This window comes from Diadema antillarum, unplaced genomic scaffold, assembly GCF_040938485.1.
Source record: "Diadema antillarum isolate AM-2024a unplaced genomic scaffold, OU_Dant_1.0 seq00000793_RagTag, whole genome shotgun sequence".
In the NCBI taxonomy this organism is placed as follows: Eukaryota; Metazoa; Echinodermata; class Echinoidea; order Diadematoida; family Diadematidae; genus Diadema; species Diadema antillarum.
Genome location: NW_027271680.1, coordinates 1,685,001 through 1,706,142, shown reverse-complemented (window position 1 = coordinate 1,706,142; position 21,142 = coordinate 1,685,001). Strand labels below are relative to the sequence as shown.

Sequence of the window (21,142 nt, the reverse complement as noted above, 5' to 3'; positions counted from 1 at the left end):
TAATTGCCAGCAGTAAGATGCGCCCGGTGCGCCCCCCTTAATTTCCAAAGCAAAGAAAAATACGGCTACAAAAGGCAGTTTTGGGACTGTAAAATGTCAAAATTTTCAAGCTCGCTCTCTCGCTCGCTCGCATTTAATTGTTATGCAATTCTCCTGATGTTGCTGCCAGTAATTACCGGCAGTTGCACCCGTTGCGCCCCACCCCTCCTTTATTTCCAAAGCGAAAATATATGGCTACAAACGGCAGTTTGTGGACTGTAAAATGTCAAAATTTCCAAGCTCGCTCTCTTTGCTCGCTCGCATTTGATTATTATGCCATTCACCTGATGTTGCTGCCAGTAATTGCCAGCAGTTGCGCCCGGTGCGCCCCCCTTAATTTACAAAGCAAAAAAATATGGCTACAAACGGCAGTTTTGGACTGTAAAATGTCGAAATTTTCAAGCTCGCTCGTTCGCTCGCTCGCATTTAATTGTTATGCAATTCTCCTGATGTTGCTGCCAGTAATTACCGGCAGTTGCGCCCGTTGCGCCCCACCCCTCCTTTATTTCCAAAGCGAAAAAATATGGCTACAAACGGCAGTTTTTGGACTGTAAAATGTCAAAATTTCCAAGCTCGCTCTCTTTGCTCGCTCGCATTTGATTATTATGCCATTCACCTGATGTTGCTGCCAGTAATTTCCAGTAGTTGCGCCCGATGCGCCCCCCTTAATCTAAAAAGCAAAAAAAAAAAAAAAAAAAAAATGGCTACAAACGGCAGCTTTTTGGACTGTAACATGTCACAATTTTCAAGCTCGCTCGCTCCGCTCGCTCGCATGTAGTCGTGATGCCCCTGATATCGCTGCGAGCAATTTGTCGTTTCACACCGTCATTCCATAATCCATTTATAAGGGGTACAACCCTCTCCGGCACTTCCACACCGTCCCCCCACCCTTGCTCGCTCCCTCGCATACTACCCCCCCCACCCCCCCCCCCCCCCCCCCCCCCCCCCCCCCCAAGATGAAATCCTAGCTACCGGCGCGCCGGTGCCCTTTCCCCGCTTGGTTTCCCTCAAAAAACAGTAAAAGTCTAGGGATTGAGAGCTTCCTATATTCCAAATGTCTGTCCAAAAAATCTCGTAAACATTTAGTGTCAAAACGCACCCCCCTTGAAAAAAAGCTGGTGACGCCCCTGGATTGACATGATGGATTGATTGACATCGTTTCAGTCGTCGTGCATATGACCACAGATTATGAACTCTTCTGTGCTTATGACGTATGGACGTGTGACGTGATGACAATTCGACGTTCGTTTCACGAGTGTCAAGCACAGTGTCAAGGCAAGAGTCAACATGGCCGCCGGCATGAGTCGATTCTGGGCCTGCGCCGAAATCGTATCTCAAATGATTTTGAGGAGAGGAGCAGCTTCTTTTACGGGGAAGGACGCACACTTGCCAAAATTTGTGAAAATCGTCGAGGTCGGTCCACGTGACGGTCTTCAAAACGAAAAGGTAACGGCGGAATGAAGATACGACAGTTATTACTTATGCCGTCTTGTAATGTGCAGTCCCACGCATTCAATTTTGTGTCGGGCTTCTGGCAATTTGTCAATTTATAATATAGGGTCTAGAAAGTTAAACCATAACGTTAATTTATATTCGTTTTATTTTCTTATAATTCTGTTATATTTGTTTGATTAAAACTGATGGTACAACTTCTGGGCACTAATGCACCGTCGTATCCATGTAGAAAGTGTAGACCTAGATCTTAGTATAAATCACGGTAGGCAACTAGAAAAAACCCTAGAGTAACTGCGTCAGTAAGCGGCCGTGCAGCCGTTCGCGGCAGGTACAACATACACGGTAATATACCGCTAAACACTGCATTGCACTGTTACATGCACACTACACATATACTAACACACTAGCAATCAACAAAAACCAACCGATAAAATGGGCTCGATCTCTGACGAAAGTGAAATTTTCTCACCTAAATGACAACATATCGCATCCAAAATGAAATTTTCGGTACTTCTTAACATAACAGTTAAGAAACAATGGTCCAAGAAACTTGATTTTCTGTCGTTTTCTCGATGTTCATGGATTTTGAAAACATATCCTCACGTAAAATAGAACTTTCGCGAGCCGATGTGGGCCGCCATTTTTTTCGGAAAGTGGATGTTTCCATCGAAAAAAAATGAGAAAAACACGAGAAAGACATCAACAACACCGCCAGAATTGCGATCTTGTTTGCGGCCAATGCATGTGCGCCCGCTATTTTCACGTGCTTTCGCAATGGGAATTGGCGCTTACGCAATGTTCGCGAGACATGTGAAGGCGTTCAGCTAAAGATCGCGGAGCACGCGCGCATTGCATACACTTTGTAGGGATTGTACAGCGTGCCGCAAGCAGAAATACTACGTCGCATATCGCCCTTATCGGCGAAAATTGTGCCGGGTTTTGCCCTGGTAAATCATGAAAACTGCGTTGGTCAATGGTAAATTTCTTTTATGAAAACAATTGCATTAATGAATAATCTTGTCTATGATATATGAAATGGTTGAAAATAATTTGCCTGATTTGTTTACAAGTTGGAAAAACCCTTAACAATGCTTAAACTGCCGCAAACGGGATATTTTACTCTAGATCGACAGTAAAATACGAACATTAGATCTAGAGTAACTGCTGCAGTATGCGGCCGTGCGCCCGTTCGCGGCAGGTACAACATACTCGGTAGTATACCGCTAAACACAGTATTGCACGATTAAATGCACACTACACATATACTGACACTACCAACCAACGAAAACCAACCAATAAAATAGGCACAATTTCCGACAAAAGTGAAATTTTCTCACCTAAGCTAAATGACAACATATCGCATCCAAAATTTAATTTTTGGTACTTCTTAACATAAACACTACATGTAGTTAAGAAACAATGGTCCAAGAAACTGGATTTTTTGTCGTTTTCTCAATGTTCGTGGATTTTGAAAACATATCCTCACGTAAAATAGAACTTTCGCGAGCCGATGTGGGCCGCCATTTTTTTCGGAAAGTGGATGTTACCATCGAAAAAAAATGAGAAAAACACGAGAAAGACATCAACAACACCGCCAGAATTGCGATCCTGTTTGCAGCCAGTGCATGTGCGCCCGCTATTTTCACATGCTTTCGCAATGGGAATTGGTGCTTACGCAATGTTCGCGAGACATGTGAAGGCGTTCAGCTGAAGATCGTGGAGCACGCGCGTATTGCATAGGGATTGTACCATGTACATCAAGCCGCAAAGCAGAGCTCCTATGGCGCATATCGGTGAAAATTGTGCCGGGTTTTGCCCTGGTAAATCATGAAAACTGTGTTTGTCATTGATCAAATTTTTAATGAAAACAATAGCATTAATGAATGATCTTGTCTATGATATATGAAATGGTTGAAGATAATTTGCCTGATTTGTTTACAGTGTGGAAAAAACCCTTAACCTGCCGCAAACGGAGTATTTTACTCTAGACTAGACTCTAGATCTAGAACATCTAACCAACGTTAGAAATCTAAATTTACTTCAAGTTCAAGTTCAATTTCCGCGTTGCTGGCGCCGGACCCATCAAACTAACTTAGCCAAATTATATCAAATTCACACAAATCACAGCACAGGATCAGGTCCCGGATATGGCCGGTTTAGTTAAATTATACTTAAATTACCCTTGTTCTTTGTAGATTTAATGTTAGACCTCTAGGTTTTCTGTTTATTGCTTATTTCTACTCACTCAGACTCGGGAGTCATATAAACAATTCCAAAATACCAAATCAGTCATCAGGAAGCATTGATATTGACATCAAATTTCATGTCGACCCGTAACCCTCTCATTGCTCAAAACGACTCACTCTTGACTTTTTAATTTGTGACAGTGCCGTAGATATATAAAGAGAGTCTGGGCATCTGGTAAATTGGACGCCATGCCGTTCCCCAGCGTATTACACGTAAGAGGGTTAGCTTATACACTCACACCTAATAATGAAAGCAAACCAACAACGGAAAGTACCAGTGAACAATGAATATATGCGTATACGTATAATAATGCAAATTCGTAACGACATGGCTCCACAAATTATAATGGGACTTGTTTTGACCAATCACAGGCTTCAAAACTCATATGCCGAAAACTGAGTTGGCCAGACTCTCTTTATATGGCACTGCCTTATGAGCAATCATGGCGCCCTTGGTGTGTGCTTGCCTGTGCAATCTGAAACAAGTTAGCCACCTAATAATATTATGTGATGAATCCTTCAAGTAACTGTGCAGTGGAGCAAAAGATCGGTGTACAAAGATGATTTATGGCAAGTTGAATGAAGTCTGGTGAGAAGTGCTCCAGTTACTAGAATGCACACGACCACACACAGACTGACAGACACACAGAGACAGACGGTAGATACACATATTTTTTTCTGTTATTTTTTTGTGAATACATACAACATGTAGATGCACTGCATGTAGACATCTCTTATACGCTACTGATGTAGGAATCTAGAGTACTGTATCTTCTATGTTTATTCTCACAGAGAATAAGAATATGGAAAGAGCTAGCATGTTTATGTTTGAGATGCTCTGCTGTAGGGCAAGTGGGGGGGGGGGGCAAGAAATTGTCTAATTTCTCTCTCTTTCTCTCTCTCTCTCTTTCTTTGTGTGTGTGTGTTTGTGTGTATTCCTCATCTTTTTGAGCCAGGTTGTTGTTCCGACTGAGACAAAGATCAAGCTCATCGATCGCTTGGCTGACACAGGACTGAGTGTGGTGGAGGCAACAAGCTTTGTATCACCAAAATGGGTGCCACAGGTAAATTTCATGGCTTCTAAACTTAAGTTTGTTAAACTTCATAATGTTCATCTACTTAGACTGCAAGAATCAATCTTTACACACCTTTTGTATTCAGCGAGTTTTGGGTGTAGTTGATAGTAATTGTAATACCTGCATAGATGCTTTACATCCAAGCTTCACAGCCTTTTCGATTTGAAGCCCACTTTGGCTCCTACAGACTTTATCGAGCCCAAGTTAGATCAAATCATGAGCCTTTTTTATTTCATTTTTGGCCGACATTGTGGCCCACCTGCAAGAGTTCATGGCCCGCTATTTGGCTGCAGCCCACTGGTTGAGAAGCACACCTTTACATGCTTGGGTACTACAAGTGTAGCTCATTGAAAACAGAGTACCGGTATCATTACTGTATTATTGGTAGTTTCCTCTCAAAACCATTTGCTTTTAATTCAGTACTGCATTTAACAAGCTTACATGCTACTTGTACAAGGCCTGGAGTTTTAAATAGCCGGACATTGTTTGCCCTTGATTCTTTTACAGTTGAACCTCTCGTATCCGGACAAGTCGGGACCGGGGCTCATCCGGATTGGAAGGGATTTGGCCGGATATGGGAGACTCAATGCTTTATACATGTACATATACTATACACATGTACAATGTACTGATGTAGCCCATTGTAGTACCACATGTAGTAATGTGTATACTGCAACCTTTTCATTGTTACATTTGGGGATGTTTGGGGATCTTAAAATGTCTGAAGGTAAGCAATTTGGAAGGAAATTTGATGTAATGTATGTTAATCATGTTGGAAGTAATATGTAATTCGTGTGTGTTTGTGTAGGAGTTCTCAAGGAGTTGGGGAATCCCCCTTTCCTCCCGTAATTATTTTTAAAAAAAATCACGGCGATATTGCGTCCGTATAATAGAGAGATCCGGATAAAGGGAGGCCGGATAAGAGAGGTTCAACTGTATTTGGTATGTGTAATACTGTACATGTATGTCATATTCTATGTTGCTATATGTCTACATTATCATGTTCTTTGCAATGCACTGAACATGGGGAATTAGTGGGTGCAATATAGGCCTCACATCTCACAGTATTGTGTGCTGACAAGTTGGCAATTGTAGCAAACCATTTAATACAGTGCTTGAGTGCTTTCTTTGCAGATTGGTACGGAAACTAATTGTCAATGATTAAAGATTACCTAATCCTGCTTGTCCCTTTTGTGTCACCATAACTTTCCTGTTGGACTGGGGCACACTTGTTACACCTGAGTGGGCTTGCTAACTGTACAACTAGGTCAAGTTGAGCTCAGTGCCTGGGCAAATAAAGGGTCAAACAGGTTTATGTGGATATATATTTCCCCTCGGGAAGCTGATGGCCAGCCCTCAATGAGTTATTGCCTATTAGAAGAATTGCAAAACTAAACAGCCAAAAAAGGAAGAGAATCTTTTCTCCAGCCCAACAGATATTGTTTGTATGCAAGTACAAATGTAGTTTGGCAGGCAGGGACTAAAGGTTCATGTATACTGTACGAGCTGAAATTCTCGCGGTGGATTAATTTTCGCAAATTTCGGGAATCGCCTTTGAGCCGCGAAAATAACAACACGCAAATAATACGTTCAGGTAGACCCTCGCAACCGCGAAATTAACAACACTCGAAAATGTCCTCCAAGTAGCAATTCGCGAAAATATCTGTACGCGAAAATTTCAGCTCGTACAGTAGCTACAGGATGGTTTCAGTCATTCCTTGTGGGCATGCAAAGGAAGGAAAAAGAATAGATGATTCCTTTGTCTCCTTGAAGACCAGACACAGTTCTTTGTATGATCTGTGTTCCATATTTATGGAGCTGTAGAGGAGAAAGCCATAGCACTAGCTAGTTTGTTGCTGGATATGGTTGCACAAAAAACAGCGAAGTTGATGGTCAGTCAATGATACTTGATTGGGAATGTTGCATAGTCTTGGCCTGCCACTATGTATGACATCTTGTCATTTTTTCTTTTGTGTACAACAGATGGGTGATCACAAAGAAGTGCTGACTGGAATCACGAGAAGACCTGATGTGAGCTACCCCGTCTTGACCCCCAACCTGCAGGGATTCCAGTCGGCCCTTGAGGCAGGTGCCGAGGAAGTGGCCATCTTTGGGGCAGCCTCAGAATCCTTCAGCAAGTATGGGTCGCGACCTTTCGTCTGACTTTTCTTGATGCCTTTGGTGTTACCATTGCCAATAAAAGAAGTTTTATGACAGCTCTGTAGGCTCCAAAGGCCTTGACTGCCCAAAATAAATTTGGAGCCAGTAGTTACTGGGGTCAATGTCGATCTTTGGTTGTCATGGCAATGCCTTATAGCATCTTCTTGTATCATCAGTTGTTGAACGATGCACTCTCTCTCTAAACAAAAACAAAACAAAACAACAACAACAACAACAACAACAACAACAACAACAAAACCTACCAATTTCCTGTAAGGACCCCAAAACCTGTCAAATTCTTTGTTAGTGACACTCTCAGAGGACTTGAATGTCTTGGAATGCAGTTGAAAGGAAAATTACTTTGCCTGCGGTCGTGTATGTGGAGATGAAGCAGATTTCGAAGTACCGCTGAAGTACTGGTATCTGCCGAGGATAATGTTTGTAGAAATAACTAAAATAGGACAGACCATGTCTTGATTCAATCTTTTGTTTGGCCATCATTTTTTTTTCATCTGAGTTATTGTAACTTAATGCAATTTTTACTTTAAAGATAGATATTTTTTATCATTACTAGGAAAAAAGGCATCTTTTTAGTTCTGAATCCTACTCAACAGTGCAAAATAAGTTCTTGGCTCATAGTGAGTTTACAGGCAATGTCTATAATTTATATAATGTTTCAAGATTTTCCCAAGACTACATCCTTTGACAGAAGCCATTTGAAGTGCTCTGAAATGCTACTCATTACTTTTTACAGGGCTTCACACTCGCCCATTTTTTCTACTGGTCCGACCTGTCTGTTGGACCAGTAGGTACCCAGTTTTCCCATGATTTACTGGTCTATTCCTGAAAATGTTACTGGTCCGACAGTGATTTTTACAGGTCAGGGACCCTTGGACCAGTGCCAATGTGTAGTGTTGCATTATGATTATCTCTTCAAAAGTCCACAGTAGCAACATATTCTCTCCTTGCGCTGTACTTCTCCCAAGTATCAGCAGCTTTTTAAGTGATAATTTGTTACAAATTCTTTGCAATATGGTCTCACTGCATCCTTCACGGCATGATAATATACTGTGATTATGGTGTGTATTTCCATGCATTTTCTCAGGAAGAACATCAACTGCTCAATAGAAGAAAGCTTGGAGAGATTTTCTGCCGTGATGGAAGCTGCACAGAAGGCAAATGTCAAGGTCAGAGGTTACGTGTCTTGCGTGCTGGGGTGTCCCTACGAAGGCAGGATCGAACCGGCAGCTGTTGCTAAGGTGAGCACTAAAAAATTTGCTGTTTTTAGAGACCTCTTGGATATATGTTTACGGATATTGTGAGTTCTGTTTTGAGATCAGGAAAGCTGTAGTTGCATTAGATCAGCTACCTCTCTAAATGGCTATGACATAATTGTGACCTTGCATCACAAACCAAACAAAAATCTGTGCACCCCCATTTTATGTGAGGACCCAAAACAGGTAAAATGGGTCCTACTCGTCAATCTGTACTATTTTATATCTTATAATAGAGCAATCCTTCATCTACATGAATCTAAAATTTGGGATCATAAGACAAATCAGAAACTATAATTTAGCAGTTTTTCTAGAATGTGTTTTAGCTGATTAATGTCATTATGACTGTCAAAGGGTCCCTTATTATTTCCTTAAAACCCTTTATGCACTCTTCCCTTTCAACTAGTAACTTCTAAAAAGATAATGGTATGGCTTTAAACGTTAGCGGTATTCATGAATGGAATGTGCATAATGAGTGTGTCAAAGTGTAACGTAATTCCATAATCCCATCATTGTAGTTGCCCTGGAGTTTTACATCCTGTTTTTTGTCTCATTCATTGCACAGGGTACCGCTTGGTGAGATTAAGCCCTTGAATAGACCCTTGACTTCAAAGCCTCTTTTCTCAGTACACATTTTTCCATAATGCATACTTTTTGTCCATTATTTTCATACGTTAGGAAAGTCCATTTGTATTGAGTTAGACATCATTTTAAAGCTTAGAGTTTACTGGTTCAGAATCTGTCCACATCTAAAAATTAATTTCTGGCAACTTTTTTGTTGGTTTTTTGATGCAGGGGCACAATTATAAAATTCTTCTCTTCAGTGAGTTTGTCAGATCTTCCAGGACTTCATTATTACCTCCGCTAGGGAAGGAGGTTAAGTGATCATCGGTGTTGGTTGTGTGTTTGCAAAATAACACAAAAAGTTGTGAACGGATTTGAATGATTTACAGGAAAAGTTGATAATGACACAAGGAACAGTTTAATTTTGGTAGTGATCCTTGAATTTTTATGGATTTTTGAAGTATTTTTGATCTTTTATCGTATAAGGTAAATGAACTTGGGAGTTTTAGCTGCGCGTTCTGGAAGTTTACATACGTGCACTAAAGCGTGTGCTCTGCTGATGACGTAAACGCAAGGCTTCTTTATTGGGAAATTGCATGCATGTTCTGTAGAAATGAGTTGCTGGCTTGGCGGAAATTAATCAAAATTACAAAAAGATAACATCTATGTTGATGTCAGCAATGTAGAAACATTGTTTTGTTTTAAAATTCAAATCAGTATTAGTGATATTCAAAATCAAGTCAGGTTTTTTGTGATATACTTGCCTATTGATATACGAAGTCTTGTCACCCCATGGACGATTTAAGTCACACTGTAACAAGCGCCTTTGCTCATCTTATTCATTGGTGGTGGGTGCAGGTTGCTGATAGGATGTTCAAGATGGGCTGCTACGAAATATCCCTGGGAGACACAATAGGAGTGGGCACCCCCGGTGCCATGCAGGCGCTGCTGGAGACAGTACTAGAAACCATCCCAGTGGAGCGGGTAGCCGTCCACTGCCACGACACCTATGGGCAGGCCCTGGCCAACATCCTTGCCGCACTACAGGTGAGAATTACTGGACAGTATGTCCCCCGAAAAAATTACAATCAGATTTCCGCATTGATAGCTTTCAATATGATTAAACGGTCTGGATACTATTTCAGGGTGTAAAAATATAACATCTTACCTACATTTTGCAGAAAAACCCGTTCAATTTGGTAAAGTGGTCACAGAGAAATGTGGATTGTTGTTATGCATGTCATGGGTCTATTTCTTCCAAATTCAGTACTTGGATGCTTGTGGAACTGCAAATTTATGTGCAAACACAATGAACAAAACTTGGAGGGAAGAGATTTCTGACGTGCTCTACAATGATCCTCATTTCTCTTTGACCACCGAAGCAAATCGGATGGGGTTTTCTGTAAGATGTGGGTAACAAGTTATAGTTTCGTACCCTGAAATTGTATTTTGATTGATTCACTTTTTTTAAAGTAATCATTGCGGAGGGTCCCGTTGTAATATCTTTTGGGAGACATATGGTATACTTACTTATGAAAAGTGGGTTTGTCATTGGCGTTGAGACTGGGCAGCGACCTGGCGGCGACTCGAGTCTTTGCTGGTCATGGAGAAATCTCTGCTATGCTTCCTTGATGTCTCCTGCAGACTAGCTGTTGAGTTGCGAGAGAATTGAACATGTTTGATTTTAAATACCAGAGACTCTTTCCAGTCTCCAGTTAGTCTTAGAGACGTCTCTGCAACGTCTCTGAGACTTCTGTGCGACCTTGCGGAGACCCACTGCAACCTACTGGCGACCATGTGGAGACGTTGCGGTAATGTCTCCATGACTGAGAAGATGTCTTGGACACATCATGGTGACACCCCTGTAGCTTAACCCCAAAAGGGTCACATCAGTGAAAGTTTGAGGAAAATTGGACAATCCATTCAAAATTTATGAATTTTGAAGTTTTAAATGCCGCCATCGCTGGATGAGAAGACTACTACAGCTTATGATGTAATGTGGGTAGAACTTAAGTCCTGTAAAGAAAATATGAAGAAAATTCAACATATTTTCACTTTTCTCGCATACTAAAAGAGCACTTGATTTGCCTCTTTCAGGATACAGGGGGAATAATATACTGTAAAATGAGGAATGTTCGCATGCATTTAATTTCGCGAATTTTGCGAGTGCCAAGATTCGCAAAATTAAAATGCACGCGTAAGTTCTCGTCTACACTATATGCATTGAACACCAGTGGGAATTCGCGAAAATTTCATGCCATGATAAAAACCGTCAGCTCTAATTCGCGAAAATTTCATGCCGCGAATATATCATGTTTTACAGTAACCCTTCACATAGGTCAGTAACAAGTCAGTGCAATGTCTACGTTTTTCAAGAAGTGAAATTTTTTGGAATTCTCTTTATATTTTCCTTATATTGTTCTACACATGTGACATCATACATTGTAGTAGTCTTCTCATCCAGCAGTGACTGCGCAGAAAAAAAGCTTTTGGAGTCAAAAGGGGCCTGAGCTTTCAATCCTAGCAGAATCTTCGTCAGAGGCAAAATGACAAACAGGCAGGGAAAGCAATCACATACAGTGTATAAGGACTACTCAAAACAAGAACAGTCAAGGGAGGGCTAGGGACACAGAACAAAGAAAACAAAAGGGAAAACAGGCAGGGAAAGCAATCACATATAAGGACTACACACAACAAGAACAATCGTGGAAGGGCTAGGGACACAGAACTAAGAAAACAAAAGGGAAGGGTTGGAGGTCATGGGCAAGGAGCCCAACAGGTATTATTACTCTATATTATACTTTTGATATGTTTGGTAACTTGCATTTGTTGGTTGACTCTCACTTTCATTTTGTCTCCCCCTGGTACACCAGGTTAGGGCTCACTGCTTACTCAGTCTCCCCCCCCCCCCCCCACCCCACCTCCATGCTGTTGCTATTTCACTCTTTTTCTTTCTTTATCCCTCCTTTGTTCCTTATCTTGTTTGATGTTGCCTCCCTATTCATCCTTATCCTTCAATGGTTGCCCCCTTGGTCCTCAGGATCATTACTGACCCTCCTCTGCCTTTTGTCTGTCCATCCCTCTGCTCTAATCCCCCTCCCTTTTACCTGTTGGGCTCCTTGCCCATGACCTCCAACCCTTCCCTTTTGTTTTCTTTGTTCTGTGTCCCTAGCCCTCCCCTGACTGTTCTTGTTTTGTGTAGTCCTTGTATGTGATTGCTTTCCCTGCCTGTTTGTCATTTTGCCTCTGATGAAGATTCTGCTAGGATTGAAAGTTCATTTCCCTTTTGACTCCACTTTACTACATTGGCTCGCTGCTGTTGGATAAGCAGTTTTCAGCAGCCTATTTTGCTACACTTTGAAAAAACTTTTGAACGGTTTGTCCAATTATCCTCAAACTTTCACTAACGCGTTCTCCTGTAGTATTGCTGCATTCTCTCAATCCACATGTATATGAAAGTAAACTTGTACTTTTTAAAGTGAAGAAGTTAGGCCCTTGTTTGGAGCATCTGAGACACCACTCTTGAATCGCCTTCTCGGTGAGAGCACAAGCAATTTCTTTCTGTCTCTTGAGTCGCACAAGCCCGATCAGTTGCAATAGTCGTGGCAACTTCTTCTCCAGTGAGATAGGCCTTTTTAACCCGTTGATGATGGCGTGATTTTGCTACAACACGCATTTCCTATGACACTTGCCAGAGTATACTCGGGACTCATCCTCAACGGGTTAATACTTTATATATCACCTTGCACCATCTGGGGGTGTCGTAGCGAGAAGCAGTAACCAGTGAACTAGTGAATCAATCCAAATACAATTTCAAAGTATGAAACTACATTGTATAACTTATTACCTACACTGTACAGAAGACCCCATCCAATTTGCTTCAGTGGTCAAAGAGAAATGGAGATCTTTATAGAGCATGTCAGGAATTCCTTCTCTCCAAGTTTTGTCCATTGTGTTTACACATTAACATGCAGTTCCAAGAACATCCAAGTGCTAAACTTGGAAGAAACAAGCCCATTACATGCTTTACAATGATCCTCATTTTTCTGTGACCACTTAACCAAATTGAATGTTTTTATACCTCCGCCAAACGAAGTTTGAAGGGGGTATATAGGAATCAGCGGACGGTCGGTCGGGCGGTCGGGCGGGCGGTCGGGCGGTCGGTCCGTTGCAAATCTTGCGTCGCGAACTACTTCCTCAGTTTTCAACCGATTCCCATAATACTTGGCACAGATGTGTGCCTTGGGTTGTAGATGTGCAAGACGTATTTTTTGACAGTACCCAAAAGTACGTTGCCATGGTAACGGCATATTATTGGCAAAAATGGGTACAAATCTTGCGTCGCGAACTACTTCCTCAGTTTTCAACCGATTCCCATAAAACTTGGCACAGATGTGTGCCTTGGGTTGTAGATGTGCAAGACATATTTTTTGACAGTACCCAAAAGTACGTTGCCATGGTAACGGCATATTATGGGCAAAAATGGGTACAAATCTTGCGTCGCGAACTCCTCCCACAGTTTTTGATCAATTTTTATGAAATTAGGTACAGATGTTCATCTGAATATGTTAATGTGCAAGACACACGCTGTGGCAAAAAGTGCGTTGCCATGGTAACGGCATGTTATTGGTAAAATATAGGGCAAAATGCTTCATGGCAAAACTGCTTCATCAGTGTTCTTCCAATTCTCATGGAATTCATATTGAATGTTTGTCTTAGGATATAGGTCAGCATGACACATTTCTTGACAGTGACAAAAAGTATGTTGCCATGGTAACAGCTCACATATTATGAGCCAAAATGATGGAAAATTTTGTGTTTCAAACTACTTCCTCAGTTTTTGCCCAATTTCCATGAAACTTGGTACAGATGTGTGCCTTTGGTTGTAGATGTGCAAGACGCATTTTTCGACAGTACCCGAAAGTATGTTGCCATGGTAACGGCATATTAATGGCAGAAGATCAAGGAAAGATCTTGCGGATTTAACTACTTCCTCAGTTTTTTGACCAAAGCTTATGAAATGTTGTTTTGACCAAAGCTTATGAAATGTTGTTTGGCGGGGGTATAACCAGTCGCTGTAGCGACATTTCTAGTTTTTTTTTGCAAAATGTAGGTAAGAAGTTATAGTTTCATACCCTGAAATGGCATGTATATTGTTTCATTATTTTGAAAGTTATCAATGTGGAATACGATTGTTGTTGTTGTTGTTTTGTTTTGTTTTGTTTTGTTTTGTTTTTTTTTTTGGGGGGGGGGGCATACTGTAATTTTGCTGTTTGCAGTATTCTCCTGTAGCTATGTACAGCAAGTTGCGGCTGTGCCACACATACACAGTGCTGTCAAGCCTTCCTGATTCTGCCGTACAATCCCTGTATATCTTTTTCCTTTCTTGACAAAGAAAATACAATGCTGCACAATTTTGGAATGGGTATGGCCTTGGGTGTGCATGTGACACACAGGTGTCTCCCGATCACTCTTTGAAACCTCCTTGATTTTGTTAAGTGAATGTTGGCAACAATGGCGCAAATGTATTTTTCTTGAAGGCATGTATCTTTTTTTATTAATGCATATTCATAGTGATTATAGTGAATATTCATATGCACATCCATAGGAAATTCATACTGTATACGCCATATATTTTTTTTTTTTTTTTGGGGGGGGTTATTTTTGCAAATTTTGCGGGCCTGTAGCCATTCGTGAATTTAACAATGTGCAAAAATATCAACTCTAATTCTGACCATAATGCGATGTGCACACTTACATTTCTGTGTTCATTAACTGTACTCCCCGTTCGCGAATTTAACCACTCGCTAAATTGTGGGGAAGTCCTGAATCGTGAGAAATTAGACTCGCTATTATATGACCTATGCAGTAAGCATCATGCCTTTCTGATGCATATCCATATCATATTTCTATTCCATATCACTCCTTTATGAATATTCACATACATATTCATTTACATGCATAAGTGTCGTCCTTTTTAAATGCGTATTCAACATATCTTATCACTTTCACATTCCCCTGCATAGATGGGTGTGACTGTTGTGGACTCCTCGGTAGCTGGACTGGGCGGCTGTCCGTATGCCAAGGGGGCCTCCGGGAACGTAGCAACTGAGGATGTGGTGTACATGCTGAACGGATTAGGAATCGAAACTGTGAGTATTGGTCCAGTAGGAGATGCAGTGCGATCATGTTGATGATGGCAATCGATGATGACAGCTGTGAGAGTTATGTTGATAATTACCCTCGTCATTGCTTTCATCCTCATTAATGCCATTTTTATGAGGGCAGTGATATAGCTCAGTTGGTAGCGTGTCTGCCTCCAGATCCAAGGGTACCATGTTCGATTCCTGAGTCTCAGTGAGTAATGTTGTGTGTAAGCTTTCCTTCTCTCGTAAAGAGGCAAAATGCTCCGTTCCTCGGATAGGATAATAAATGGGGGTCACATATGTGCGTTAGCCACGACTCATGCACATAAAAGATCCCTCTTCATTCATTCATCGCAAAGAACAGGGTGTTTAACCCGGTGAAGTGGTCCTCCTATCCACCCACATAAGAAAATGGGCGAATTATGTCGACCCCTTGTGGCTTGTGCCAGGTGATTAGCAATAGTCATCAAACGGTAGTAACCAAGCACATTGTGCCATGCACTTGAATGAATGTCATTTTTAGCTTTATCATCATCATCATCATCACAATGAGAATGATGAGGACTCATCCTAATTACACTGTCAGTGAAGATTTTTGATGAAAAGGGACAAATTAAAGAGGAATGATAATATATTGGCTGTAACATTTTGTTAATCTGTGTTTTCCACTATCGGTAATTAGATTCATGAAAACTTGCTTCCACTTTGTTTTTCTTGCTGTGATTATGAATATATCAGCGTGTGAAACTGTGCCTTATCCAGGAAAACACCAAATGGTAATTTTGCTCATCATAGTGCAAGACTGTCATATTATGTCGTGTCACCATAATACAGTAAAGCAAGAATTATTCACGGCATGAAATTTCTGCAAAGTGAAGTCAACGGCCTTTTTCGTGGCACAAAATCTTCTCGAATTGCCCCTGGCATCCAATGCGAAGACAAGAACTTTCACATGCATTTTAATTTCCCATATCTTTAATCTCACAAAATTCCCTTAATTAAAATGCATGCCAAAATTTCTGGTTTTTATAGTAATATGGATTAGTCAAATACCATTCGAGGATTTGATAAACACTACCTTGCAAGAATGGGTCTTCTGTAACATTCTGCCATAGGCAAATTATTTGCGGGAATGTTCTCTCATATGAGAACAGTTTCATATGAATAAAATAGCCAACGAGGAAAGCAGTGTGTACTACAGTTCGGACACGCAATTGAAAAGACACAGGAGCTGTGTATTTTTGTGAGTAGGTTGATAGTTTAATATTGAAGGAGACTTGTTGGTGATGTTGCAGAAACGGCTCCACAACAATTTTGAGGCAAAGACGGTACCCATTACTCTGAAAGTACTGTTGTTTCAATTATACAGTATACAGAATGTTCTTTCCTCAGGGTTTGAAATACTATTTAAGGATGGTTATAATTTGCCTAGGAAAACAATCCAGATCTAGTGGAATAAACCATTGTGTATGCACCCTCCCACCCCAGTCATCACCTACATGTATATATTTGCTACTTATGATTCAAATTTGTTTTACAGTTCACCTTTGCTAATCATGCTGGGAATTGTCCATATAATGTGCCATTGTATGTGTACAAAGCATGATTTTTTGTTTTTGTTTGAGCTTTTTTGTTAAAGGAAAAGGGAAATCAAAACATTTCTCTCTTTGTTCATTCTGTTCTTGTATCTGCAGGGGGTTAATCTGGAAAAGATTGTTGCTGTTGGTCAGTTCATTTCCAGGGAGCTAGGCAGGCAGAACACTTCCAAAGTGGGCTGTGCAATGAGCAAGCTATGAAAGAACCGCCCAAGCTGCTGCAAGTTTGTCTGTCTTAGACTTTTGAGGAGGCCCTGTGACACTGGATAGATTGGTGATGGTGTAGACTAAGGGTATGTTTGAGCCCCCTTTTTAACATACCATACCCCTGCCAGAGGAGCACTGGAATGCTCCTTGAGCAAACTGTACTGTAATGGACCACCTCCCAGTATGGTCCAAAAGTGTATCACATTGTACCCCATGCCAGAGATACATCGCTTGACGCATGCTGTTCCAAAAGTGTACCATACCCATGAATGATGCAGGAATTCCATCATAATGGGGAGGCGCCTTTGCCAAATTAAAGAGGGGGGAGGGGAGGCACGCTTCTCCACTTTTTATCTTCTTATTTCTATTGTTTTAATAAAAAATAAAGAGGGGGTGCGTGCCCTGTGCGCCACCCTCTGAATCTGCCATTGATTCCAGAAGTTGACAGAAGAGCTCCCTTGTTTATCATGTTTTCAAATGGATCAAAGGCATGCCGTAAAAGTGGCAGCCATTGCTTGCATACTGTAGGCCTACATCCAAATGTCATTTAATGTGCCAGTGGTTTGAGGCATAATGCTTAACTTCATTTCTGGAAAATTACAATCTAATGAAACTTTTGATTGAAGTGGTCGCAGATGAAGGGCATCGCGCATTGAGGTAACAGCAAGCTTTAGATTTTCGCTGTGAATGCTAATATGACATTGATGAGGCAAAAAATGGTGTTCCGCACATGCGCAAGACAGCTGTGACCATTGTCCAATGCGGAAGCTGGGTTGTCTTAGCATTCACGTCGCTGATCTATAGCTCACTAAAACTGACGGAAGTCAAGTGGAGCCTGTTGGAACAGTAAGCAGCTTTTTGGATGTTTATGTGCAACAATAGATGTATTCACACTGACAGTGAAATACAGTGGTATATCATGCTGTGTTTTGTAATATGAATGCTTATACACCACAAAAAAAAAACAAACAAACAAAGAAACCTTTGCACAATACCGTGGAATTTAGAGTGGTATTCCAAACCTACACAAAATATACGTGCGACAATTGAGAATGAATATGTGTCATGAATACCAACGGTCCTGCTGCAATGTGTTTTTCATCAAACGCAATGCTTTGAAACCATGAAACACCTCAGTATTTCAGAATGAGAATGACACCAAGTGAGTTGTACATGTATGGGTATGGTTGTATTTTTCAAATGTGAAGTGGACTGAGTGATCTAATTCACTTCTTTCTTGCCATGGTTGGTGGTCAGAGAGACAACATGGGCAGAATAGGCACCTGTTCAGTGCTGTAATGATGCAGGATGTTAAAATGTGTGTGAATGTGTTTGTGTGTGTGTGTGTGTGTGTGTATATAATGTGTGTTTGCAGACTTTCCTACCACGTACAGATCGATGCACCTGCTGAATGCTGCAGTGTGTCTGGATGTCGTGTAGCATTTGGCACGGAACCAAAGACATTCCAGCCTTTCTGTGTAGACAGGTTGGACGCAGCATGCAGCCATCACGTGTGAAGCTTTTCTTTGTATTTAGTCTGTTGGAAAGCCGCTTGGTATTGTGAGATTAGAGGACCCAACACAGTGCATATCCTGCCTTGTCTGCACGCACCCTACCTCAATTCAATGTCCTTGGATGAAAAAAAAAAGCGTGTTATTTTCTGCCCCACTTCCCTTGATGACTTGAAGAAATGCAAACATTAGGGAATAAAAGCACACCTGTACAATGTATGTGGTTCTCTATTGTCCTCGAGATAGATTACATTGTATTGTAGCATATTTTAAATAGCTTGATCAATGTCATTATGTGTGTGTGTGGGGGGGGGGGGGGTACGTGGTGATGGGTTGGTCCTCTCAAAATACATAGACCTGTAGATTAATCACAGATTGTATTGCTTTCTGGCAATAGAAACCACTCTTCATCTCTTAGCCACAGATTTTTCATGGCATCGTGATTCAAGCGATATTTATGTGTGAGTCTATGGGGGTCCTGAAGGGAGAATGGAAAAAAAAAAACCCAACAACAACAACTACTAGTACATTTATCATTTTTGTATGAGGTCTGTGTTGTGGTCAAAGGCCAAGTACGTTAAACACATTTTCCTTTTCTGGATGCATTTTCTGCAGAAGTACTTGTTCGAAACTAAGCTTAGAAAGGTGTTTTTTTTTAATGTTTAAAAAATGTTCTATGTACTATGGTTAAAAATAACTTTTGAGATTGATGGTTTGTTCCTTACCATCATGGTATAATGATTATTGTGTTGATAATAATTATTAAAAGTATAGTTCCTATGATATTTCATAATTATTTTTATTGTTAAGAAAGAGAAATTATTATTTTACCTGTCATCAGAGTTATGAATTCTACAGGTAAGAGGCATTATAGTGCATTTAGGAGCTAGAGAATGCTCAGAATTTAACATTTTCTCGTGTATATGTCTTATAAAAATTACACAAGGGAATAACTGATTTTGAAACAGTCCATTGAAACATGTCCATTACTTTTCTTATTTTTTGTTGCAGTCTCTATGAAAACAGTATAAGTCGAAATGATATGTTCTTACAATATTAACACTGGCAGTAGACAGAACTTTACATAAGTTCAATGTGAAAAAAAGGAAATAATCGTGAGAATGGAAAACATATAGTGCAATAAAAGTACAGCTTGTACATTGTATTCAAACTTCTGTTTGAGAATATAATTGCACACTGAGTGAAACGTGCATTTATTTGTTCATAGAAATTGGTGGTCTTGTATGCTAGTTGGCTTGTGTTTTTTTTTATTTATTTATTTATTTATATGTTTTATTTTCACAGGGTGGCTCCATCAGTGGGTTAAACACTGTTGTTCTTGGAGGCCCTGCATGAACACATACATACAAATAAACACATGATAATCATACAATACCAACATCACAATCAAATATGCAGTATCAAATCTGTATATATCTTAATATACTGTATACTGATATATGTTAAACTCAAAATTTAACAAATATTATGTAATGCATTACATCCTCATATCCTTAAATTTCCCCTACCTCAAATAGAGAAAAAACAGAAAAAACAACAACAACAGAACTATACTTGGGCACAGTGGAGTGCCCCCCAAAATTGGGCCGAGAACGAATGTTTAGATGGGGCATGCCTTAAGTTTATTGGTATTGGTTTATTGTATTTTATTGATCCTGCTTTGAGAATGTAGATCAGTGTACTATGTGAGTGTATTACAGATTGTGGCTTTGGAATACTTGGGTATATTGTTATTTGCATTATGTATCACAGACACAGAATAGAGGCTTTTTTATGGCAATGTAACACTAACCTACCTGTAGAATTGATTTCTGTGCCTTAAAGTGGTATGTACATTTATAGTGTATAAAGTAACCATTCTTTAATAGCAAAATCAAAGAAGGATTTTGACTCAAGGTGAGCAACTTGAAATTCAAGAATAAAGAAGCATGTGGAAAAAAAAGCATGCACAAACACAAAAATATAAAGATCACAAGTGAATACTCAGCTACAACAGGCAGCTAAAAGAAGTGAGGTACAATTTACCAGCATAAAGTTTGAAAAATGTAAATGAATCATGAAAAAAGATACGTTTACACTCGTGATACAAAATTACAAAATTTACAGAAGATAGAGCTAAAGTGAGTGATGTATGATACAGGTCACAGATAATGATGAAATTCTGATCAAATATGTGTCATGATTTCAAAATTATTTGAAACAATATGCTAAAACCTGATGAAAATGTAACAGTGCATGTACTAGGTGTTTCAAAAAACATTTCCCACTTTTGATCTTTAATAGCTCAAAAACCATTCATCCGATAAAACTGTCATTGATATAAATGATAGCTGAATAGTGTACAATTTGGTTGAAGGTAATTTGAATGTGAAAGCATAAATCAGTTTCATTAAATCTAAGATTGATTTTGAAGTAAGGTTTCAGATATTGGTCAATTTTTAACCCTCTGTACTAAAATGAACTTTGCACAGGAACCAATGATGTGTATGTGAGTGTGTGCTGACAATGGCCCTGAACAATAGACATGCCTGAACCACCTGTTGACTAGGCGTCAGTCTTGTGCTCCCAGGCACATGAATGCTTAATCAATAATTCATGTGGATTGCCCTGGGCACTGCTAGTCTGGATTCATGCACGGTAAAGGGTAAACTGCATGCACATGGAAAGAGGAAGCACACGTTTCCATGTGCTTGCAAACACCACATTCCATTCCAGCTGGCAATCATTTTCAATTTTTGCTTCACATATCACTAAATTTGGGATGTAAATAAGCATAAATGATCTAAAGTTCCTCATTTTAATACAACTGTCTACTAATTAAATAGTCTGACAAAAAAGAAATCATTTT

At 40.2% G+C, this 21,142-nt stretch overlaps 1 protein-coding gene across 1 annotated transcript; it reads left to right on the top strand.

The window, feature by feature from the left end:
* The first annotated feature begins 1,326 nt into the window (after window positions 1–1,326).
* LOC139739295 (hydroxymethylglutaryl-CoA lyase, mitochondrial-like) lies at window positions 1,327–16,793 on the top strand. The gene is made up of 7 exons (XM_071649911.1): window positions 1,327–1,485; window positions 4,697–4,804; window positions 6,800–6,954; window positions 8,082–8,235; window positions 9,673–9,861; window positions 14,841–14,966; window positions 16,655–16,793. Exons 1-7 carry the CDS (start codon window positions 1,327–1,329, stop codon window positions 16,754–16,756), a joined length of 993 nt encoding a protein of 330 aa, XP_071506012.1. The 3' UTR covers window positions 16,757–16,793.
* The last annotated feature ends 4,349 nt before the right edge of the window (window positions 16,794–21,142 follow it).